At 39.5% G+C, this 25,773-nt stretch overlaps 1 protein-coding gene across 4 annotated transcripts in view; it reads right to left on the bottom strand.

Moving 5' to 3' along the window:
• Nucleotides 1-25,773, bottom strand: part of PKHD1 (PKHD1 ciliary IPT domain containing fibrocystin/polyductin) — a 445,850-nt gene that overhangs the window by 110,350 nt on the left and 309,727 nt on the right. For all 4 annotated transcript variants that reach the window (XM_044929073.2, XM_044929075.2, XM_044929078.2 and 1 more), the window contains 5 exons: nucleotides 16,845-16,999; nucleotides 15,182-15,334; nucleotides 8,851-9,729; nucleotides 7,309-7,477; nucleotides 5,562-5,719 (listed from right to left, as the gene is read on the bottom strand). In XM_044929073.2, the coding sequence (XP_044785008.2) occupies nucleotides 5,562-5,719; nucleotides 7,309-7,477; nucleotides 8,851-9,729; nucleotides 15,182-15,334; nucleotides 16,845-16,999 (1,514 nt within the window). The remainder of the gene's footprint in view (nucleotides 1-5,561; nucleotides 5,720-7,308; nucleotides 7,478-8,850; nucleotides 9,730-15,181; nucleotides 15,335-16,844; nucleotides 17,000-25,773) is intronic.

Here is a 25,773-nt window from a genome sequence, read left to right as displayed (position 1 = left end):
TACCTCTCTAGCCCCAAATTCTGTTTTATTTTCTTCATACCTCTCATCACTATTAGAATATTTTTATTTATTTGTTTATAGATATAGATGTATAAAAAAGCAGAGGTATATAGATATATCTCCACTGGAACATAAGTTTGATGAAAGCAGGAATGTTATCTTATTCACAACTACAGTTCCCATCCTTAGAACGGCACTGGTAGACTACAGATGCTCAAATGCATTTGCTGAATAAATGAAAATGGCAACTTCAGCACTCTGCATGCAAAAGGTGCTCAAGGAATGCTAGCTACCATTACAGCCCCTTTCTACTTTCTACATCATGGCTGAGAAACTGTAAAATACCAAATAGAGATTTGGAACCAAATACCAAAATAGAGATTTGGAACCAAATCTCTAACTTCTTTCAGCCCACTCCTACTAACATCAGTAGCCCATATGTACGAATTAGGCTGAGAGGTTTGTATACTGGGAAAGACAGGAAATGAGACAGAAGCCAGGGTAAAAAGTTCTAGTACCTGTCTAGTTCTACCTAAAGAAGTTATTCATTTCAAGCCTCTGTTTTTATAAATAATTTTAGATTTTCAGATGATCAAATGCCTCCATGTTCAAAAGAAATTCTTTCCAGAATAAAATGCAAATGGTTTTTAGAGGCTCTCCTGCTTGGGATTAACTGTCTTACACTCTGTTGCCATGTGTGTTTCAACACTGGCTGCACATGCAAACTTACAGATAAGTACAAAACAAAATTAACAGCTCACTTTTCCCCTGGCTACACACCCTGCATTACACAGATAGCAGAACCCACTGGCACAGTATTGCTCACAGCTGATCCACATGGATAATTTTTGCTCCCAACACCAGAGCATAAGACAGTATGTCGGGACCTGTGGATATCTGTCTGAATTTTTCACGTGAACTTCTATGTGCAAATAAAATCTGTATTTTTCAAATTAAAAATAAACCTCAAAGGCAATGGACTCCAAAGTGTTTGTTAATAAAATGGAAAAACGTCAAAAGGGTGTGTTCAGCTCAATGCCATTTGGAATAAATAGAAGAGCTGGTTCCAGCAGCCTCCATTTTAATCTTTTTGGACTGTTTCCACTGTTTTATAGATGATCACAGATTCTTGTCGTGAAGAGGAAAATACAAAATACATTTTTACTCTCTTAAAATTAAATTTGTCCTTCTATCCTCCACCAGATTGTGGACAAGAATTGGAAAGTAGCAAAAAAGAATGGTTTAAAAAATGAAAAGGGACTTGAATTAGAGAAGAAGGGATGTATTCCTATTTTGGAAGTCACAGAAAAACACTCCAATCCTGTTGATACCCAGAAGGCACCATTTACTGTGCCGTCTCCTTCATGGCAAGAAGATGCAGATTGTACTTATAGCACAGTAAACAGCAGATACTGTTATAGGAATCCTGCAGCTGGAGCCTACAGCATCTTCATTTAAAATGTTATAAAGCTGGGTAACACTCCATTGTGTGTATGTGCCACAGCTTTCTTATCCATTCATCTGCTGATGGACGTCTAGGTTGCTTCCATGTCCTGGCTATTATAAACAGTGCTGCGATGAACATTGGGGTACACGTGTCTCTTTCCCTTCTGGTTTCCTCAGTGTGTATGCCCAGCAGTGGGATTGCTGGATCATAAGGCAGTTCTATTTCCAGTTTTTTAAGGAATCTCCACACTGTTCTCCATAGTGGCTGTACTAGTTTGCATTCCCACCAACAGTGTAAGAGGGTTCCCTTTTCTCCACACCCTCTCCAGCATTTATTGCTTGTAGACTTTTGGATCGCATCCATTCTGACTGGCGTGAAATGGTACCTCATAGTGGTTTTGATTTGCATTTCTCTGATAATGAGTGATGTTGAGCATCTTTTCATGTGTTTGTTAGCCATCTATAGGTCTTCTTTGGAGAAATTTCTATTTAGTTCTTTGGCCCATTTTTTGATTGGGTCATATATTTTTCTGGAATTGAGCTGTAGGAGTTGCTTGTATATTTTTGAGATTAGTTGTTTGTCAGTTGCTTCATTTGCTATTATTTTCTCCCATTCTGAAGGCTGTCTTTTCACCTTGCTTAGAGTTTCCTTTGTTGTGCAGAAACTTTTAAGTTTAATTAGGTCCCATTTGTTTATTTTTGCTTTTATTTCCAATATTCTGGGAGGTGGGTCATAGAGGATCCTGCTGTGATGTATGTCGGAAAGTGTTTTGCCTATGTTATCCTCTAAGAGTTTTATAGTTTCTGGTCTTATGTTTAGATCTTTAATCCATTTTGAGTTTATTTTTGTGTATGGTGTTAGAAAGTGTTCTAGTTTCATTCTTTTACAAGTGGTTGACCAGTTTTCCCAGCACCACTTGTTAAAGAGATTGTCTTTAATCCATTGTATATTCTTGCCTCCTTTGTCAAAGATAAGGTGTCCATAGGTGCTTGGATTTATCTCTGGGCTTTCTATTTTGCTCCATTGATCTATATTTCTGTCTTTGTGCCAGTACCATACTGTCTTGATGACTGTGGCTTTGTAGTAGAGCCTGAAGTCAGGCAGGTTGATTCCTCCAGTTCCATTCTTCTTTCTCAAGATTGCTTTTGCTATTTGAGGTTTTTTGTATTTCCATACAAATTGTGAAATTATTTGTTCTAGCTCTGTGAAGAATACCATTGGTAGCTTGATAGGGATTGCATTGAATCTATAAATTGCTTTGGGTAGTATACTCATTTTCACTATATTGATTCTTCCAATCCATGAATATGGTATATTTCTCCATCTATTAGTGTCCTCTTTGATTTCTTTCACCAGTGTTTTATAGTTTTCTATATATGTAGAAAATATAATATATAAACTAATATATATATTAGTTTCTTTAGGTAGATATATTCCTTAGTATTTTATTCTTTTCATTGCAATGGTGAATGGAATTGTTTCCTTAATTTCTCTTTCTATTTTCTCATTATTAGTGTATAGGAATTCAAGGGATTTCTGTGTGTTGATTTTATATCCTGCAACTTTACTATATTCATTGATTAGTTCTAGTAATTCTCTGGTAGAGTCTTCAGGGTATTCTATGTAGAGGATTATGTCATCTGCAAACAATGAGAGTTTTACTTCTTCTTTTCCAATTTGGATTCCTTTTAATTCTTTTTCTGCTCTGACTGCTGTGGCCAAAACTTCCAAAACTATGTTGACTAGTAATGGTGAAAGTGGGCACCCTTGTCTTGTTCCTGACTTTAGGGGAAATGCTTTCAATTTTTCACCATTGAGGATAATGTTTGCTGTGGGTTTGTCATATATAGCTTTTATTATGTTGAGGTATGTTCCTTCTATTCCTGCTTTCTGGAGAGTTTTTATCATAAATGGATGTTGAATTTTGTCAAAGGCTTTCTCTGCATCAGTTCTAATGAGGTGGATGAAACTGGAGCCTATTATATAGGGTGAAGTAAGCCAAAAAGAAAAACACCAATACAGTATACTAACGCATATATATGGAATTTAGAAAGATGGTAACAAGATATAACCCTGTATATGAGACAGCAAAAGAGACACTGATGTATAGAACAGTCTTTTGGACTCTGTGGGAGAGGGAGAGGGTGGGATGATTTGGGAGAATGGCACTGAAACATGTATAATATCATATATGAAATGAGTTGCCAGTCCAGGTTCGATGCATGATACTGGATGCTTGGGGCTGGTGCACTGGGACGACCCAGAGCGATGGTACGGGGAGGGAGGAGGGTTCAGGATGGGGAACATGTGTATACCTGTGGCAGATTCATGTTGATATATGGCAAAACCAATACAACATTGTAAAGTTAAAAAATAAAATAAAATTAAAATAAATAAATAATAAATTGTTAAACAGGAAAAAAAATAAAATAAAATGTTATAAAGCTTTAAAACATCAGGCGTTTAAGGCAGTCCATCCTACACACCTCCAATATACCTTCAGCCACTCACACACATGCTCAAACTTGTCCACACACTGATGGTAAGCAACATGTAATAATATCTATTGGAGTATAATGTAATAATACCTATTGGAGTATCACCACTGAATCATGTTTCACAACCAAGACAAAGAGTAGTGAAAAAATAAAATACACAGCTTTTCAACACCTTATGGTAGGCAACCACCTAAGGATTTATTGAAAGAATGATGGTATTAATGATTGAGGTAGGGTCAACTAGACAAGAAACAAGCTGTGGATGGGGACAGAGTTCAAGAATTCCATTTGGGGCCATGTTGAATCTGACATGCTAATTATACTTCCCAGATGTCATTTGGATATAACATACCACAGTTCATGGAGGAGTTTGGGATGGAGATATACATTGGAGGTCATCAACATTAAATGGTACTTTCAACTCTGGACTTGGGGGCATGATAGGAAAAGAAGAGGTCTGAGGATGTCTTGAAATATTCAGAACTTCAAAAGAGTAAGCAAAAGTGAAAGAGTTAGTTGCTCAGTCATGTCCAACTTTTTGCAACCCCACAGATGAGGCTCCTCCGTCCATGGGATTCTCCAGGCAAGAATACTGCAGTGGGTTGCCATTCCCTTCTCCAGGGGATCTTCCCCACCCAGAGATCGAACCTGGGTGTCCTGCATTGCAGGTGGATCCTTTACCATCTGAGCCACCAAGGAAGTCCCAAAAGAGAAAGGGAGCCTAGAAAAGAAGTCTGAAAAGAATCAACCAGTGAAGTGGGAAGAAATCTGGGGAAGTTTTTTGGATTTATTTGCTGTAGTTTTCACCTTAATGAAAATGTAAACTCAAAGTCGCATTGTTTGTGGAAGTAAAGAGATGATGATCTCTCCAGGGGTCCAGCAATCAAAACTGATAGCCGAATGGGCTTAAGTTGTAAAAGCAAGAAGAAGAAGGAATTTGATCACAGTCCCCCAAGGATAATTAGAAGATAGAGAAAGGGAAGGCAAAAAAGAAAACATGCCATCTACTCTACCACCCTTTCCAGAATGAAAGCATTTAGTTCTGATGGAAGAGAAAGATGGATTCAGAAGCCAGAGGACTGGCTTCCAAGGCAGACATTGTGAAATACTGCAGGCCCAGGTGACCAAGCTAGTGAGAGGACTGTTCCTTTCACCAGTACACAGGGAGGTGTCAGGAATGGTACCTTTGACACGGACCACAGGCGGTCTCATGGAGGGCAAAACAGTGGTGTGGTGACAGCTGGTGAGCTATTAAGTGACAGCTGTAAAGCAACCAATATTCCTGGGCTTCCCTTGTGATGCAGCTGCTAAAGAATCCACCTGCAATGCGGGAGACCTGGGTTCGATCCCTGGGCTGGGAAGATCCCCTAGAGAAGGGAAAGGCTCCCCTTTCCAGTATTTTGGCCTGGAGAATTTAGTCGGACGTGACTGAGTGACTCTCACCTCATTTCATGTCTGAGATAGACGTGAGTTGGGCAGCTCAATGGCACAGACTCCAACTCTATAGCTCAGTTCTTTTCCAGTATATGCTGTTGCCCTGGACCACACAACCAAACCATCGCAGTTCTGTTCATGCTCCCCGCTAGAGTTGTCAAGTTCACATAGAACGCACTGACCTGTGTTGAAGAAGGATCCAGTCCATTCTCCTTCAGTTTTAGGAAATACAGAAACTGGTGGAGGCAGACCCAGGGCTCTCCCATCCAGATCCTTAAAGAGATATTTTCCAGGGCTTTCACAATCTGATTCAGAGCAGACCAGTGTTTCTAAATCTTTCCTGTGGATATCGATAGAAAGCAACTGTCTCATTTCCAGGATAAGCAGCAAAAAGAAAACATACATTGGTAGTGCTGACACTGTGAAAAATAAATTCAACAAAATTTTATTACTAATAATGTGTGCATAGGTAAGAAATAAAATGATAGGAAAAGATATTGCACAGTTATTTGGTCAAGAAGAAAGACATTAACCAAATATTCTGGATATCAAGTTATATAATCTTAACACAGATCACTAGTTTTCTAAAATGAAAGACACAATAAATTTGTTTCTAATATTTACTAAACATAAGGTAATCATTGCTTTATGGAACTTTGGGGACTTGCAGTATTTTAAGATTATCATTATAAATATCAATTATACTTGTACCATATATAATGTAGAAAAAAAAGATGTTTACATTCAACAAATATCTAGTGAAAACCTAATACTTGTACATTGGGGAATACAATGGTGATAAAGATAGGCACCAGAATTTAGAGTCAAGCAGGGCATATAAACAAGTTATTGGCAATTATAACACTAAATTACAGAGAATCAATGCAATTTCCTCTGGGGCTAATATTTTTAGATACCATTAGTAATAATATTAATTATTTGTTGCATGTATACCATGTGTCAGGTATTAATAGAACAAAGAATCAAATACTAGTATCATTTAGCTTTAAAACTATTTCATCCCATAAGTAAGACATGAACAAAAGGAAGACTGGACAATAGAAAAATAAATGACAGAATAACACAAGTTGTACACCTAATAATGTTGAGGTTCTAAAAATGGTTCAGGGGAGAGCATCAAAAAGAGACTGGTGCTGGACCAAACATACAAACTTTCTAACTAAGGTGGGATTTCCTGATTCTTTTATTACAACTAAAGTTTCCCCAGTGTTACAGGAGAGATAAAGCAATCCATTCTCCCTCCTTCTGACTTTCCCACTCCCTCTCATGGCAAAGAGAAAAAACAATTCCTTGTCTAGTTTTCAGACAAGGAAAAAATCAAGAGATTTTTTAATGCAACTCTAAGATCATTTGTTCATGAATAGTAGTAGTTAGGCCTGGTCTGAGTATAAATATGACTCATATCATTCATTTTAGGGATTCCTGACAGCAGCCATGGTCTCCTTCCCCACCAGTCCCTGCACAAGGGCTCCCAAACCGCCTTCTGAAGACTGGTGATGCTGTACTCCACAGAAGATTCAAGAATTAGGGTCAATTTTTACCATTGATTCTGAAAACATCCCAGAGAAGTATCTCTAACAAAGATAAAAGAAAATTAATATCAATAAAACTTGCAATTCAGTACTTCTGCCTCTTGTGTCTGCCAGAGGACATAGCAGGGCATATTCCCGATTCAAGGATGTGAGAAACAGTCTCTGTTTAGTGACAGAGAGTGCAAAAATCATACCTCAAAGGCATGGATATGGGAGGGGAAAGAATTGGGGCCAATCAATCTAGTGTATCTTTCTAGAAAGGCTTATCTCTAATCTCATTGATGATTTTATCCTTGTTTAAAAAACATATTCAGGTACTTGGAGAACTACCAAATCCTCCATAAATATGGCTTACTATAAATACCAAAACTGGTACCTTTTTTGTAAAGGAAGAAAGTAGAACTTGTTTTTATCTTTGATCTTTAGCATACTGGTCCTCTCTGCCATTATTGGAGGTACGATTCCAGTGTTCTCTGCATTGGGCAGAATGCAAACATCTAGATCATCACTATAGCAACTCTTCACAAAACTAGAAAAGGTCACATCTGAAAAAAAAATGTTTACAAAGTATTAATATTATAACATTATATCATGTAAACAACCAGCCACAAATACAGACTACATAACTAAATATTCATAGACTAATGTCCAGGAGTAAGTTTCAGTTACTGCCCAGCATAGTTCCAGGAGTTTACATAAATCTTGACTTAAAATACCCTTAATTCTTGAAGGCTTGGACATTGTATGCAAAATAGAAGAGCATTCCAACACACTGGCATCTTACAAGCAGTACTTTCCATAAAAGTTTTGGTCATAATTGAATGGGGAGTGAACACAATAGTATAAAAGAGATCTGAGAGAGATTTTCTGCATAGGTTGCAGTATAACGCAATTTAATCCTGGCTGCCCCACCAGATTCTTAACAACCTCACTGAGGCACAACCTCCTTGTATCAATTTCCTCCCCTGTGTGATAGGAAAAACAACACCAGGCATATAATCAAATTAAATATTTCCCTGTGAAAGCTCTTCAATGTGTATAGAGCAGTGACTTTTTTCTATTTTTTATTATTGGAATATAATTGCTTTACAATTTTGTGTTAGTCTCTGCTGTACAGTAAAGTGAATCAGCAAAGTGTGTGTGTGTGTGTGTGTGTATGTATATTCACAATCTTGGGCTTCCCTTGTAGCTCAGTTGGTAAAGAGCCTGCCTGCAATGCAGGAGCCCCAGGTTCAATCCCTGGGTCAGAAAGATCCCCAGGAGAAGGAAATGGCAACCCACTCCAGTATTCTTGCCTGGAGAATCCCACGGACAGAAAAGTCTGGCAGGCTACAGTCCATTGGGTCACAAGAGTAGGACACAACTTAGCAACTAAGCCAACTCCACATATATACCATCCTTCTTGAACCTCACACCCCCATCCCATCCTTCCAGGTCAACACAGAGCATTGAGTTGAGCTTTCTGTTCCCACTATCTGTTTTACACACAGCAGTGTATTTTCATCAAACCTAATCTCCCACCCTTCCCTCTCCGACCCTGTGTTGACAGGTCCATGCTCTATATCTGCATCTCTATTCCTGCCCTGGAACTAGGTTCATCTGTACCATTTTTCTAGATTCCACAAACATTTATTACTATACAATATTTTTCTCTTTTTTATTTACTTCACCCTGTACGGCAGGCTTGAGGCTCATCTCTACTAATGACCCAATTTTGTTCCTCAATGAACCACTCACTGTCATTATATTAATAAACCACCCCTGTGGTTATCAATGCCCAGTAGCTGATCAACTGGACAGCAAGCACCAAACTATACTGTACCCTTTGGTGATACACTTTCAAGATGCTATTAAAGCTTCTATGGGTTTTATGCACAGATGTATTAGACTACATTGCTTGGAAACCCAAAATTCTTACCTTGAAGTTTCATGATGCCTGAAATCAAATGGCTGTTCCTCACTTTGTGCCATGGCTCCTGAGGCCACCGATTTGGTTCTGAGGTGAATACCGGCCACAGAATACCAACTCGACCCCCTCTGGGATTGGAAGGAGATCGATCAGGTGATGTCAAGTTGGCAGAATGTGGTTTAACTCTGTCTTGAATGCAGTCAAAAGATGAGCTAGTGGCCACAATGACTGAATTCCTAAGCACAATCTGTAGATTTCTGATATAATACCATGGAGCAGAAGACACATAAACTGCTGTGAAAAGGCCAACAGTATTGTCTACCAGAGTGAGGTTCTCTATTTCCATGCTGTTCTCCACTTGGAGCATAGCACCATAGTCAAAGTTCTTGAAAGCCAAGAAGCCAGAAATACCAGTGCAGTTATCAAGTCCACTCCCCTTATAGAGATGAAGGCCATGAAGACTTGAGTGGGCCACGTTGTCAGACCAAAGAGATTCAGGAGAGGAACACCTGTGGCCTTGGATGTGAAAACCAAGTCTCTCAGAGCCTGCCACAACGTTGCCATGGAGACGGGTGTTCTTTGCCTCATTCACTTTGATTCCTGCCACCCAAACAGGAGACCATGCTGACTGTGTCATCAGAACCACAAGGTTTTTAGAGAGAGAATAGCCCTGACCCTCCAGATCAATGCCATGGCCAGCAGTGCTAAACACCACATTGTCATTTAAAATGATCCCCTGACTGGCAGCTGCATGGATGCCCCCACCGCAGCTTTGGTGCAGACTAGAAGATATTATCCAGGATCCTGCTGACACATCAGTGAGTTCAATGGATGAATACAGCGGTGACCCAAAGTTCTGAATTTCCACATTGAAAAGTTGAAGGATACCTGCAAGCAAAGTGCACATTAGCAGGTACTTGTTTTGTCCCCTCAAGAGTCAGAAGGATGGTCCATTCAGTGGCATCAGGACATGCAGATTTTTCATAAAATATCATAGTTTAGTTTTAACACCAGCACTATATTTTATGTCATTGAGTCTCACTAACAAAACCTGAATCATTAAAAAATATCACGGTACTTTCTGAAAAGTTCCCTGTACATTCTTAAGAGTCTGGTCATAGGATGGAGAGGAAGATGATAGGAAGACAGGGGAAGGAGAGAGGCTTTGGGGATGGGCACAGCTAGTTTAAAGATTCTGGGTACCCATCTTCAGGATTGGGTCAAGGAACCAACTAAGAATGAAGGGAATATGGCTTCCTGGCCACTCACCCCAAAGTCATGTCCCTTTTTGGTAACCCCATGTGAAGGGTCACAGCTTTACCCACAGAGATATTATATGAAAGAAAATAATGGCTAACTATATACAACATCTTAATCATTTTTAAAGAAGAGTATAAGTACAAAACTTCTGCTCAATATATGTCCAGAAACATAACATTCTTCTTTATGAAGACATGATAAAGCCAATCATATATTTTTAAGTGACCTTAAAGACTCTGAATTTTCTTTTCCTGTATTGTTATCCTAGCCACATTATATTTCCTGTTTCCTTTTCACAATAAGAGGATTTTCTACATTTTTTTAATGTCAGGGGAGTACAATGAATATTTAGTCTTATTGGGGATTTTACTGGTTCTGTTTTAAGCAGATATTGTTAAAATACAGTATAAAATATAGCCACTAAACTGATTTAAAAATATAATGAACACTAATTTGTCAGTGTATAGACTCATGATAAAATAGATAATAACATTAATATGGGGGAACTGAGGTGAATTAATAAACATAAAATCTAACTTTAATATAGCACTAATTATATACCAGGCATAAATGTATATGTGTGTGATATATATACTCTTAATTTTTGTAAAAATCCTATGATAGATGTGGGTATCTCCATTTTACAGATAAGAAATTGAGGCAGAGATGGGTTAAGCAGCACACTAGGACTTGGACCCAGGCATACGGATGCAGAGGCTGTACTGTTAACCCCCAGGGAGGCTCAGCGGAGAGTATGTGTGACATGGTAGAATAAAACAAACAGGTTTGCACTGAGATTCCCATGACTGGAGCACAGCCCTGTGCTACGAGAAGAGACATCATGTGTCCTTAGCTAGGAAGACCACAACTTTGATCCTCACTTCTTTTCTTTATTCTTCTTTTTTAAAGTTACTGCCCAAGGTAAACTATAAGGTTATTTCCCTCATTAAAAAGGAAGGGAGTTGTGGTGTTTCAGTATTTAAAGCACAAAGATAGTCCAGTCTTAATCCCCCACCTTCCCCACCCCCTTTTCACAGATGAGAAACCTGAACCCTTGCAAATCAATCTATTGAAAAACCAAACTACTGTGAGGGCAAATGAAGTCTGTGTGTCTTTCTGAATGGTCAAGCAGAATTTCACTATATCTAGATTTCTCAGAGGATGCTGGTTAGAGACACACTAGCTGATGGTACGGAAATAGTCACAGAATGAGAAAACATTTACAAATTATTTGTTGGGTGATACCACTTTTCAATGTAATTTAAAGCAACCCTTGCTAGCAGCACATAGCTAAAACAGTCATGGAACCTGCCTCTGAGAACTTTGGCACAAAGCATACCAATGCCAGTGTGTGTCCACATGTAAAAGCTTACAGACCGGAAAACAGCTCTAGAATCTCATTCAAGGCAATGTACCATTATTGTTTTACTTAGTGTGTTCTTTCTTGTCATCCTTGCACGGTTTTAATTCATGGTTTTAAATTGTATAAGATCTTTTTACCTGTGTGCATACGAATCAACAATTGAAAACTCATCAATAGTAAATACTTAAAATATCTGAGCATTCAGATGGAGAATTAAGCAACGATTTTGTTCACAACTGCTTTCCTATTTTTTCTTTATGTTTATCCTAATTCTGAGCATAACTTGTTGGGTATTACTGGTCAGAAGGAAGGGAATGACAGAAGAACCTGATTTAAAAGTGGGGATTGTTAAGCGCTGGCCTGCTTTTCTGCCCTGTAACCACTCAACACTGTAGCTGGCGTCCTTGACCCTACACCTGTAGGTCTTACATCATCCAGGCTCTGGAATATGTTACAGAAAAGTGCAAGGGTTCTTAATACAATGTGGGGATCTGTACTGGATTTTGAAACAGAAAAAGGACCACAGTGGAAAAACATGTGAAATCTGGAATAATATCTTAAGTTCAGTTAACACTAGTGCAGTAAGGTTAATTTACTGGCTGTCACAAATGTACCAGAGTTATATTAGATTTTCATGTTAGGGAAAATAGAATGAAAGGTATACAGGAACTCTTCATACCATCTTTGCAACTTTTTTACCAAGGAGTATGTCAAGGCTGTATATTGTCATCCTGCTTATTTAACTTCTATGCAGAGTACATCATGAGAAACGCTGGGCTGGAAGAAGCACAAGCTGGAATCAAGATTGCCAAGAGAAATATCAATAACCTCAGATATGCAGATGACACCACCCTTATGGCAGAAAGTGAAGAGGAACTCAAAAGCCTCTTGATGAAAGTGAAAGAGGAGAGTGAAAAAGTTGGCTTAAAGCTCAACATTCAGAAAACGAAGATCATGGCATCTGGTCCCATCACTTCATGGCAAATAGATGGGGAAACAGTGGAAACAGTGGCTGACTTTATTTTGGGGGGCTCCAAAATCACTGCAGATGGTGACTGCAGCCATGAAATTAAAAGACACTTACTCCTTGGAAGGAACGTTATGACCGATCTAGATAGCATATTCAAAAGCAGAGATACTACTTTGCCAACAAAGGTCCGTCTAGTCAAGACTATGGATTTTCCAGTGGTCATGTATGGATGTGAGAGTTGGACTATGAAGAAAGCTGAGTGCCAAAGAATTGATGCTTTGAACTGTGGTGTTGGAGAAGACTCTTGAGATTCCCTTGGACTGCAAGGAGATCCAACCAGTCCATTCTAAAGGAGATCAGTCCTGGGTGTTCATTGAAGGACTGATGCTGAAGCTGAAACTCCAATACTTTGGCCACCTCATTCGAAGAGTTGACTCATTGGAAAAGATCCTGATGCTGGGAGGGATTGAGGGCAGGAGGAGAAGGGGACAACAGAGGATGAGATGGCTGGATGGCATCACTGACTCGATGGACGTGAACTCCAGGAGTTGGTGATGGACAGGGAGGCCTGGCATGCTGTGATTCATGGGGTTGCAAAGAATCGGACATGACTGAGTGACTGAACTGAACTGAACTGAAAGTGATTACAAAATTAAAAGCTTATCAAAGGCTTTAGAATCAGGCTTGAATTTGAATGTTACCTTGCAAGCTGGATGACTTTTCTTACTGTTCATTTAACTCACTCACTTTTATTGAGGACCTAATACACAGCAGTTATAATACCATACTAAGAAAACAGGGCTGAAAACCTGTCTTACCCTCAAGAAGTTCTATAGCTCCTAATGGAGTTTTATGAATTAGCAAGCAATTTTATTCTAGACTCTGTTTCCTCATCTATAAAATCAAGGATAAAATGTCTCTCTCACAGGAATATTAGGATTCAATGAGATAAAACAGGAATGAAAACCAGCGCAGTTCCTAGTCTATAAGAAGCACTGGATTAAGATTCTCTGTCCCTTTCCTGGGGATGTTTTAGGAGCCCCAACCAGCAAGCCAGAGGCTCAGAACCGAGCCAGCATTGCAGGTGGTGAGGGTCCAGCTTTGGTGCTCCTCTATAAGAGCCAGCCTCCTGTCCTGCTCTCGTGATCAGGTTCTAGCCTGGACTGCAAGTACTGTGTAAAGGGGCCCGTCTCACACTCCCTTCCTAATTCTCTGTCTTCACAAATTGCAGGGTAGATTTGTTTTTACATGACCACCACCATGACCAGGACTCAGCCTTTGTCTAGCCTTCCAGAGCAGGGTTACTCCACCTCAACATAACTGACATTTTGGTCCAGGTTATCCTTTCTTGAGGGAGACTGTCTCACACATTGTAGGCTGTTGAGCATCCACTACTAATGCAGAAGCTCCACCAAAGTTGTGACAAGCAAAATGTCTCCAGATACTGCCAAATGTCCTCTAGCCAAGAAGGGAGATCTAGATCACTTCTGTTAAAAAGTGATGAACCACTTCCCTTGCAGTCCAGTGGTTAAGACTCCATGCTTCTAATGCGGAGGCGAGAAGGGGAACAAAAGTTCAATCCCTGGTCAGGAAACTAAGATCTTGCATACAAAGGAGCCTGGTGGGCTACAGTCCATTGAGTCACAAAGAGTCGGACATGACTGAGAGCAACTAACACTTTCACTTTATACCTTACCATGTGGCCATAAAAGAAAGAAAGAAACTGATGGAGCTAGTGTTTATGGAGAGAGAGCTTGTTCTATGGACCAGAAATCCTGAACTTTTGTCTTAAGGTCCAAACACCATCCTTTACCATACTGGCCACCTGATGTGAAGAACTGACACATTGGAAAAGACCCTGATACTGGGAAGGATTGAAGGCAGGAGGAGAAGGGGATGACAGAGGATGAGATGGACATCACCGACTCAATGGACATGAGTTTGAGCAAGCTCTGGTAGTTGGTGATGGAGAGGGAAGTCTGGTATGCTGCAGTCTGTGGGGTTGCAGAGTCGGACACAACTGAGCGACTGAACTAAACTGAAAACAGATGTGCCCACAAAAATTGTTCCATGCTCAATATATGTGGGAAGTGCTTAGATCCTTTACTCTAAGCCTTCTCAGAACCTTTATTATATTCATGTAGACAGTGACTTTCTAAGACGGAGCTTTATTTGACTAGGAAACAACGCTGAAATCATTTTTAAGGAACCCAAATTTCAGAAATAAGGTACCAATAAAATTATTTCACAATACCCCGGAAGAGCTGAAGCTTGAAGGAAATGAGAGAAATTGAACTGATCCCTAAAGCAGTCTAGAATATGGAAATCTTCTTATTTAAATTTACACTATTAATTTATAGCATGAGATGAGGTCTGCCATCAGATAAAGCATGCTACTGGGAAAGAGTAATAGAAATCCAGGAAAGAGATAAAATTCAAGTGGTCATTAAATCATCTACAGTTTCAAAGCAGAGGAAATTTCACATCTGCTGAAGATGGCTTTTCTTTATATATTTTTTTTCTTTCTGAGGTAAAAATATGCCTATGTGCTGATAGCTAGAATATTATTTTAACATCACACTGATAATTAAGCACAGATTAGGACTGAAAATTCATAGCTTCTCAGAGCATAAACGAGCATCTATTCCAAACATTTTGTTTCATAAATGAAAATTCCCACTATTGTAATTTCGGAGGGTCCCATAGCATCCAACTCATAGTGCTTAGTAACTTAAAATTTAATTTACCTGAAAATTCTTCCACACTGGACTTCCTGAAGGACCCCACAAGTAGTCTGCCTCTGCATGATGTATCACCCTGGATTTGTATGTTTCGGGTCAGAAGACCAACCTCAGCAGCCAAACGAATGTGTCGGCCACCCTCCATGACGTGGGCACTTCCTGGGGCAACAGGAAGGAAAAATTTTTTAAAACCTATTTCGGAGATCGCCAGTTAGGGACTCAGCGAACCTGACAAATGAAAACACTCGTTTCCCCGCGGAAGTCCTCCCAACATTAAGGTTTGCTTTTCCTCGGGCGGTCTCCACAAATGTCAGCTGCGAAATGAAAAGCCCGTTCACTAGTCTCTCCTTGGGATAAGAGTGAGAGTATCTGAGCAAGAATTCATTTCTCCTCAGTCACGATGGGTACTGGGACAGGGATGTCAGGGCAGACCGGTCCAATTAGTGGGGTCCCCAACCCCTTCCCTTTAACTCATCCTTGTGAGATTTCCGCGTTTAGTAGTGCCCTGTTCCTGAACCTCTTTCTTCAGAGCGAGGAATCCCAGATCCACTGAGGCAGCGACAGGACCAAAGCAGCAGCGGCAGCGCCCTCTCCTGGCAGGTCTGAAGCTCATCACTCTCAGAAGGAGCCTCCCAGTCTCGCCTGTTTGTTACATCGCCCCCCTCCCCCTGTATTTGTATTGCACATGTTTGCATATTACAGGCAGGGATTGATGACGAGTTTTCTTTTCCCTGCCACTGTTTAGAAATAAAATCATCCTTAAAACTATGACTTGGAAAGCTTTAGATATGACCCTAGTGAAAACATGTATTTCCCTCTCAAATATCAGAAACTAAAAAGATAACCCCTTATCCCTTTATTACCCTGTTATATTACTTATTAGCTATATTTCCTGGATTAAATGCATTTATTAGACTGAGCCAGGAAACATGGTTATTTATTATTTATATGCAATGTATTTTAAGTGTATATAGAGTATTAAAATATTCAATACTTTTTTTAAAAAAGAAGGAAGTATTTGACTTTATTTATCTATAATTTCAGAGAAGGCAATGGCAACCCACTCCAGTGCTCTTGCCTGGAGAATCCCAGGGACGGGGGAGCCTGGCAGGCTGCTGTCTATGGGGTTGCACAGAGTCGGACACGACTGAAGTGACTTAGCAGCAGCAGCAGCAGCAGCATTTATAATTTGGGGCAGTAGCAGTAGTCAATACATAAAATGAACTTCATGTCAGAAAGGACACATTCCTAAGTATGGAAAAAGTAAGGAGTCATTATTTACAATAACTACCACATTCTAAGTGGTTGTGTGATTCAATGTGCCAGGAAATGAACTGGAAACTCATCTCCCGTGAGGTTTATTCTGGCTTAGCCATGAAAATGCCCGGTGACCTTGAACAAGTTTCTTAACCCTTCTGCTTGCTTCTAGGCTTGCCATTATAAATAAAAAGTTAAAAAAATACCCTCACATCAAAGTATTTTTTTTTTAAATTAGGCAATAAAATTAATGAAGGGATGGAGATAAAGCCTTCTAGGATGGGCCTAGGGCAGCAGTAAAGTATTATCCATCCCCTCTGAACGCCGGTTGGATCCAAGGTCCCCAGGCAGGTTGCTGAACACGTTTTTCTTGGCTCATTCACTTCCCTTAACTAACAAACCGAAGCCTTACCGATGTGTCGGTGTGTGAGCCGTTCATGGATCCTAATATGGTGGCCCCTGACTTCTTTCACAGTGAGGACCTCTGCTTCGTGAGGCTCATACGAAGAGGAGCTGAGGACAATCTTGTCATGGGGTCGCCAATCCACTGCGTCCTCTACTATAATTCTGTAACAGCATAAAGATCGTATCAAGTACACTGGCAAAGCAACTCAGATATGATCTACTCATTCCAGGGAGAAGAGGAAATCCGCTGCGACCGGCAATTCCCACCAGGGAGAGGAAAGTAGAAACATCAAGTCAAGATGGAGAAAAAAGACTTCTGCAAAACATGAATGCTAATGGAGTTCATCTCCTGGCTTACATGTATGCAATACAGGGATGGCCAAGGTATTCTGTGGCCATGAAGCACCAGACAAAAGAATAAGAAAGGGTAAAATTTTGAGAGTTTAGTAATGCCCTCTCCATATGGTTTCCTAAAATGGAAGTCTACTTCCTTGATTGGGAAACAGTTCGAATAATAAAGGTATTTCAGAAGGGATCTTTTCTCACATTTTCTGAAGACTTCTAATACCATTTTCAGACAATTTCTCAGCACACATTTAAGGTTCATACCTTCATGGCCAAGCAGAAACAGTGTGAATCCTAGAGGTTCCACTTAGTAGCTATGGGACATTGAGAGGTCACGTCACTCTTCTGAGTTTCATATCTTCATTTGAAAAGTGACACTATTTGGAGTTTTCCTCCCCTATCCCCCTGTTATTGCAGGGACAAAGGTATGCATTTCTTGAAGGTGCTATGTTCCAAGCATTGTGTTTTCATCACAATATGCAATAAGAGTTTTGTTCATTTTTGTTTTTTCTTAACTACCATTTAATAAGGTTTTTGTTCAGTCATTTGCTGCTGCCTATCTTTCCCTAATAAATAAGTCTGCTTTATCCTCCAGTTAGTCATTACCAACTTCAACAGCATAAGTTTATATTAATTGCCTGGCTCTTTTGCTAATGTTCACACTTTAGCAAGCATTGACAATAGTGTCTCCTCTACCAGTAAAGTTTCATCCTGGCAACGGGTCCATGTGAAGGCCTTTCAATCAAGAAACATACATTGTCTGAGCAACAGTACATGCCACACACTATAGTGCTAGAGACATATGGATGAATGAAACAGATGACATTTACATTTAAAAATGACAACTTAGACTGTGACTAGAAGACATTTTTTGTTTAGTAAACATCCTTTACTAGTAGATTTTGACTAGCAGACACTAGTCTACTGTATGAGTGGAGAATTCACAGATGATTCATATATAACATTCAGTTCAGTTCAGTTCAGTCGCTCAGTCGTGTCCGACTCTTTGCGACCCCATGAATAGCAGCATGCCAGGCCTCCCTGTCCATCACCAATTCCCGGAGTTCACTCAAACTCATGTCCATCGAGTTGGTGGTGCCATCCAGCCATCTCATCCTCTGTCGTCCCCTTCTCCTCCTGCCCCCAATCTCTCCCAGCATCAGTCTTCTCCAGTGAGTCAACTCTTCGCCTGAGGTGGCCAAAGTACTGGAGTTTCAGCTTTAGCATCAGTCCTTCCAAAGAACACCCAGGGCTGATCGCCTTCAGAATAGACTGGTTGGATCTCCTTGCAGTGCAAGGGACTCTCAAGAGTCTTCTCCAACACCACAGTTCAAAAGCATCAATTCTTCAGTGCTCAGCCTTCTTCACAATCCAACTCTCACATCCATACATGACTACTGGAAAAACCACAGCCTTGACTAGATGGACCTTTGTTGGCAAAGTAGTATCTCTGCTTTTGAATATGCTGTCTAGATTGGTCATAACTTTCCTTCCAAGGAGGAAGCGTCTTTTAATTTCATGGCTGCAGTCACCATCTGCAGTGATTTTGGAGCCCAAAAAATAAAGTCTGACACTGTTTCCCCATCTATTTGCCATGAAGTGATGGGACCAGATGCCATGATCTTCGTTTTCTGAATGTTGAGCTTTAAGCCAACTTTTTCACTCTCCTCTTTCACTTTCATCAAGAGGCTCTTTAGTTCCTCTTCACTTTCTGCCATAAGGGTGGTGTCATCTGCATATCTGAGGTTACTGATATTTCTCCCGGCAATCTTGATTCCAGCTTGTGCTTCTTCCAGCCCAGCATTCCTCATGATGCACTCTGCATGTAAGTTAAATAATCAGGGTGACAATATACAGCCTTGACGTACTCCTTTCCCTATTTGGAACCAGTCTGTTGTTCCATGTCCAGTTCTAACTGTTGCTTCCTGACCTGCATATAAGTTTCTCAAGAGGTAGGTCAGGTGGTCTGGTATTCCCATCTCTTTCCAAAAAAAAAAAAAAAAAGTTATAGGGGGTCATTTGTGGGCCAATGGTATAAATTTTTTATTAACCAAAGATTGTAATTAATTTAAATCTATGTGATGTGCCTGAGGTTAAAGAGAAGAAGAGAGACTGGAAAAGACAGAGAAAAGACTACTGTCGGTTATACAATTTTAATTAAAGAATTTAGACCTGCTTTGCTGATTTGCGATGACATCCTAGAAAACTCACAGTTACAAAATAATAAAACAACCCTTAGCTTTTAAAGGCAAGGAAACCAAGATTCAGAAAGAATAAATAACAAAACTCAAGATTAGATAACTAAATGAAGTCAGAGGTTGAGTTAAGCCTAAGTCTCCTGATCAAATTCAAGTTCTTTCCATTAAATGACATCATCCTATCTGTTTGATTCTTAGCTCTTCACGTATAATAAAAAGCGAAACTCCTACATTTCATAATGACTATATTATGAATTTATATAATCTCATAAACCACGAACTTATGAGATCTGTAACTCAAACAGTAGATTATTGTGTGTGTGCGTGCTCAGTCATGTCCAACTCTTTGTGACCCCATGGACTGTAGCTGGTCAGGCTCCTCTGTCCGTGGAATTATCGTGGCAAGAATACTGGAATGGGTTGCCATTTCCTTCTCCAGGGGATCTTTCCAACAGAGGGATTGAACTCCAGTTTCCTGCATCACCTGAATTGGCAGGTGGATTCTTTACTGAGCCACCTGAGAAGCCCACAGTGCATTATTATATAGTCATTAAAAAGCACATTATAGCAGAACACTTAATTACAGTGTTCATTTTTTTCATTGTCTGAAAAAAAGGATATAAAATAACATGCCCATTTATTTTTAATAAAAGTAATGCATGCACAGAAAAAAGAAAATAGGAAAGATGTACACTAAAAATGTCACCTCGCCAATGGAAGGTGAATTTATTAGTCATTTTCACTTAAATCTAAATGTTCTAACTTACCAGGTAGTATATTGAAGAAAATTTTACTGCTTAAAAAGAGAATCAGGTGATGGATATAAAGTCACACCAAAGCCAATTAGGAGTATAACTGAAATCAATCCTTTCCTTCATGGCCAGTATTATTGGGATAATCTTTTTATTTTTGTTTATATTGTTGAATAGAGCTTTTCAGACATAGGTCATGACAATGTTCAGGAAAGTTCCTTGTGAAAAATGAGAATTAAAACTCATTCCCTAGGGAGCACAGGACATTTATAGGGCTGTAAATTCTTCTGTGTGATACTTTAAGGATGGATACATGCCATTATACATTTGTTGAAGCCCACAGAGCAATGCAAAGTATGAACCATAATATAAACTAAGAAATAACTAGAGCCTTATCCCTCAACTCCCTTATATAAGTCCTCTGCTCCAACCTGATGAACCTGCTCACTCTGCCAAGAAATAGATAATGTGCTTCTCACCTATCAATTAAAATATTATCTCCTGTATTCTGCTCTTCAGTCTTAAAAATTTACTGAAGCTCCTTTGCACTCAAGAAGTCATCCCATGGGAATCTTCTCCACTGAACACCCAGTCCCATTTCTGTTCATCATTTTGACAAAACAGATACCACTGCTTTGTAAATGATTTTGTACTGTCTTCTGTGGCTACTCAACTTTGACATTGTTGTGTGTGTACTAAGTCACTTCAGTCATGTCCGACTCTTTGCAACCCTATGGACTGTAGCCCACCAGGCTCCTCTGTCCATGGGAATTCTGCAGGTAAGAATAGTCGCGTGAGTTGCCATTTCCTACTCCAGGAGATCTTCCCAACCCAGCGATAGAACCCACATCACTTATGTCTCCTGCATCGGCAGGCAGGTTCTTTATCACTAGTGCCACTTGATAGTTAATATTTAATGAAAATAGGACTATCCAGCTATGTAAACCCCAGAGCTCCTCACAATTTTCTAGGCAAAGAGAAAAGGAGTTACTGAAATTATTATTCAAAACTTTACAATAAAAATATAAATGAACTTAACTCTTGTCATGATGGTTTCCAAAACCTTACAGATCTATGAACAATTCTCTCTCCTGTATACTACTGAAATCTTGAGATTCTGTATCTCTTAAGAAAATATACAAATGGCAAGGGAGCATGGCTCCTTCTCTGTCTACACAGCAATAGTGGTAAATTCAGGGAAAATTTTGGTTCCAGTATTAAGAGCCTAGAAAGTTCTGCTAGTCAAGTATCAATATTCCTTAAATTCCTTCAATTCAAAGATTCCCTCTTCCTACTTGAAGGAAGACCCATCAACCATTTCAAGAAATTCTAGCTTAAGCCTTAAGGATTTGAATCCCAGCTCGATTTCATGTGTCTGATTAATACTAATAAGAATCTTATAGCTACAGGGGAGAGGGGAGATTTGCTCATTTTTCTGAGCAAAACACACCAAAAATAATAAATAAACCAAAAAATAAAAAGAGTTGTTTGCAACATAATTGGCTCTAAATGGAAACCATATGAAAAGAGAGAGGAAACTGAATAATCACTGCAAAAGTCTCCTGAAAGATAACTTTTGAAAAGTATAAACAAAATATCAGCAGCTTCCTTTATTTTTGCATTAAAATTTATCTAGTTTAGAGAAAAATGCAATACTTTTGGTCAAAAGAACATAATTACAAAGAATGAAACAAATATACTTACAAATTTGAAACTTTTTCCCACCATGTAAAAAGCATTCATATAGAAATACATATAACTTAAATGAATTTAATTAAACTTTAGGGAGATCTTAATGACAACAGATGCACTTGACCATAGGTTCAGAGTGCTGGATGTCAAAATGTTCTTCCCTGAGGAATTAGAGTAGCCATAGAATTCTGATCTTTAGTAATACTGAGGCTTTTTTTTTTAACTCCTGTTTAAACTTTCTTTTGTCAATTGCCTTTGAAATTGGCCGAGGACCCTCAGACTCCAGTGAATTATGTGAGGTGTTTAAAGAAACTGAATCCTGTAATGGTATTGATAGTGATGGTGATAATATGAATGGTCTTTGGGGTCAACTGTTTGTCTGCCATCCCATGCCATGCTTAGTCATGTCCAACTCTTTGAGGCCCTTTGGATTGTAGCCCATCAGGGTCTTCTGTCCATGGGATTTTTTTAGGCAAGAATACTAGAGTGGGTTGCCATTTTCCTCCTCCAGCTGATCTTCCCAATCCAGGGACTGAGCCCACGTCTCCATCGGGAAAGCCCTCAACTGTTTGTCTACCTGATCTATTTTCTCCTTTGTTCCAGGAAATGCATCACATCTCTTCTGAGACCTGATCTCCTCATTCACCACACTAAGTGGTCCTAGTGAGAGCTGCACACATTTTGCCAAAGGGTGGGCAAGGGATCCAACCTGCCTTCATTAGTTAAAATCCTTTTGCTTTTCCAACTTTATGAGGTATAATCGAAAAATGAAGTTGTAGGGCTTCCCTTATGGCTCAGCTGGTAAAGAATTCGCCTGCAATGAGGGAGACTTGGGTTTGATCCCTGGGTTGGGAAGATCCCCTGGAGAAGGGAATTGCTACCCACTCCAATAGGCAATGGCACCCCACTCCAGGACTCTTGCCTGGAAAATCCCATGGACAGAGGAGCCTGGTGGGCTGCAGTCCATGGGGTTGCTAGGAGTCGGACACGACTGAGCAACTTCACTTTCACTTTTCACTTTCATGCATTGGAGAAGGAAATGGCAACCCACTCCAGTATTCTTGCCTGGAGAATCCCAGGGACGGGGGAGCCTAATGGGCTTCCATCTATGGGGTCGCACAGAGTCGGACACAACTGAAGCAACTTAGCAGTAGCAGCAGCAGCCAATACTGTGGCCTGGAGAATTCCATGGACTGTATAGTCCATGGGGTCACAAAGAGTTAGAAACAACCAAGCAACTTTCACTCACTCACTCAAGATATTTAAAGCATATAAATATGCTGATTTGATATGATATGCATACACATTATGAAAAGATTCCCCTACTGAGCTAATTAATATGTCAGTCACCTCACACATTCACCCTTTTTTTGCTATTGTTTGGTGAGAACACTCGAGTTCTACTCTCTTAGCAAGTTATACAATACAGTGCTAGCAACTGTAGTCTCCTGGACTTCTGAATTGCAACTAAGGAGAAAGAGAAATTTCCTCCCTAATGGTAAGGCTGGGAAAAGCCAACGGCTTCAGGGTTTAGTTGCACCCTACAGAATGTGGAAATCTCTTCAGTAGGAACAAGTGAGACTGAAATAGAGAAACAGGAGAGGTGGAGGGAGGGCCCGATGCAATTTCCCAAACGGATTAAGAAGGGTTGCTTTTACTTTTACTTTCTATTGAAAGAGTCTTGGTTACTGTAATAACTACCATGACGTGAGGCTGACTCGGTGCCAGAAACCGGCCTAAGTGCTTTATACACATTGATTCACTTAATCCTTATAACTACTCTATTAACCAAGTATTATTTTTTTCCTATTATAGAAAAAGAAACTGAGACTCAGAGAAAGTACTTTACCTGAAATACATTATTAGTTAATTGCATAATTTAAAGTATTTTAATCTGCTGTCCTTAATGTTCCAGCTCATTTTCATTGTAGGAATCTATGTCCCTCCTCCCTTCCTAACTCATATGTCTTTTCCAAGCATGGAGACAATAGCCAGTTTGAGATTAGGACCCACTAGCTCATTGGACCAAAAGGAACCATCTTCTTTTGGATACTACAACGTGATCCTGAACTCCTGCTAATAAATGAATAAGGCCACCATCTCTATGTTCTAATATTTGAACTAAGTTGTTATAGTATAATCATGAGGTTTGATTAATGAGCACAAAAATAATTATAGTAATTTTTGAATTTAAATTCAATATTCTAATTTATTAGACAAGATGCCATTGAGTCAACAGGCTTTATAAGTTCTGATTTCCAGAAAAGATACATCAGTCCAGTTTGGCACACACTTATTAGAACTCTTTTTAATTTCTGTTGTGTGCTGGATGCTAAATAATACACCAAATCAATCAAAAAAAAAAAACAAAAAACAGTATTTTCCTCTCCTGTAGAGCACTACTTGGAGGAACAGGACATACATACCTGAAGCAGCTTAGTATCAATCACTAAGAAGCATATTTTTATTAAAATTATAAATCATAGAATCACATGGTATATTGATTCAAATGGTAGAAAATCAGTGTGTGCTGGAGGGGAGACTGAATGTCCTGTGGGAGGTGTGATGGAATCTTTAAAGATCCGTAGGAAGTGTAAAGGTAAAGAAGAGATGCAAGGGTACTTCTGACCCTCTAATCACATTTATCAAACATTTAGGAAGCCAGTACAGAAGCTGTTATAGAAAGGCACATGGAATGCCCAAGTGAGAGTGTAGCAGAAGGAGAAACAATAAATACTCCAAACAAAGTGTACCCACAGAGCAGCCACTGTGGCAAATAATGTAGCAGTTCCCTTAAAAACTAAAAATAGAGTTACCCTATGATCCAGCAATCCCACCCCCCACCACAGATCTGGAAAAGACAAAAGCTCTAACTTGGAAAGATACACGCACCCCAACGTTCATAGCAGCACTATTTATAATAGTAAAGACATGGAAACAACCCAAGTGCCAAATAACAGATGAAAAGATAGAGAAGACATGGTATGTATACACAATGGAATATTAATCAGCTATTAAAAAAAAAAGAATGAAATAGTGCCATTTGCAGCAACATGGATGGACCCAGAAATTGTCATACTAAGTGAAATAAGTCAGACAGGGAAAGACAATATTATATGGTATCACTTGTATGTGTAACCCAAAATAATACAAATGAACTTATTTATGAAAGAGAAACAGACAGACGTAAAAAGTAAAGTTATGGGTACCAAAGGGGATGGAGGTGTGGGATAAATTGGCAATATGGAATTAACAGATGCATACTACCATATATAATATAAACAAGGATTTACTGTATAGGACAGGGAACTACATTCAATATCTTATAATAAACTATAAAGAAAAGGAATATTAGAAAGACATATTAAATTGGCTTTTAATAGAAGACTCTTGAGAGTCCCTTGGACTGCAAGGAGACCCAACCAGTCCATTCTGAAGGAGATCAGCCCTGGGATTTCTTTGGAAGGAATGATGCTAAAGCTGAAACTCCAATACTTTGGCCACCTCATGCGACGAGTTGACTCATTGGAAAAGACTCTGATACTAGGAGGGATTGGGGGCAAGAGGAGAAGGGGACGACAGAGGATGAGATGGCTGGATGGCATCACTGACTCGATGGACGTGGGTCTCAGTGAACTCCGGGAGTTGGTGATGAACAGGGAGGCCTGGCGTGCTGCGATTCATGGGGTCGCAAAGAGTCGGACATGACTAAGTGACTGATCTGATCTGATCTGATCTGAATAGAAGGAAGATTGTAGATCAATGTTTAAAGAAACAGGTTGATTGAGATCTGTAGTTCAGTTAATACTGTGCTAATATCAACTTGTTGAATTTTGTAGTCTGTGGTTATGTAAGATATCATCAAGGAAAGCTGAATCAAGGGTACATGGGAATTCTACTATTTTTGCAACTTCTTGTGAGTCTTAAATTATTTCACATATTTTTAAAA

The sequence above is a fragment of the Bubalus bubalis genome, chromosome 2 (genome assembly GCF_019923935.1).
Source record: "Bubalus bubalis isolate 160015118507 breed Murrah chromosome 2, NDDB_SH_1, whole genome shotgun sequence".
NCBI classification, from domain to species: Eukaryota; Metazoa; Chordata; class Mammalia; order Artiodactyla; family Bovidae; genus Bubalus; species Bubalus bubalis.
The sequence above is the reverse complement of the archived record's forward strand: the minus strand, read 5'-3'. Positions and strand labels throughout refer to the sequence as shown.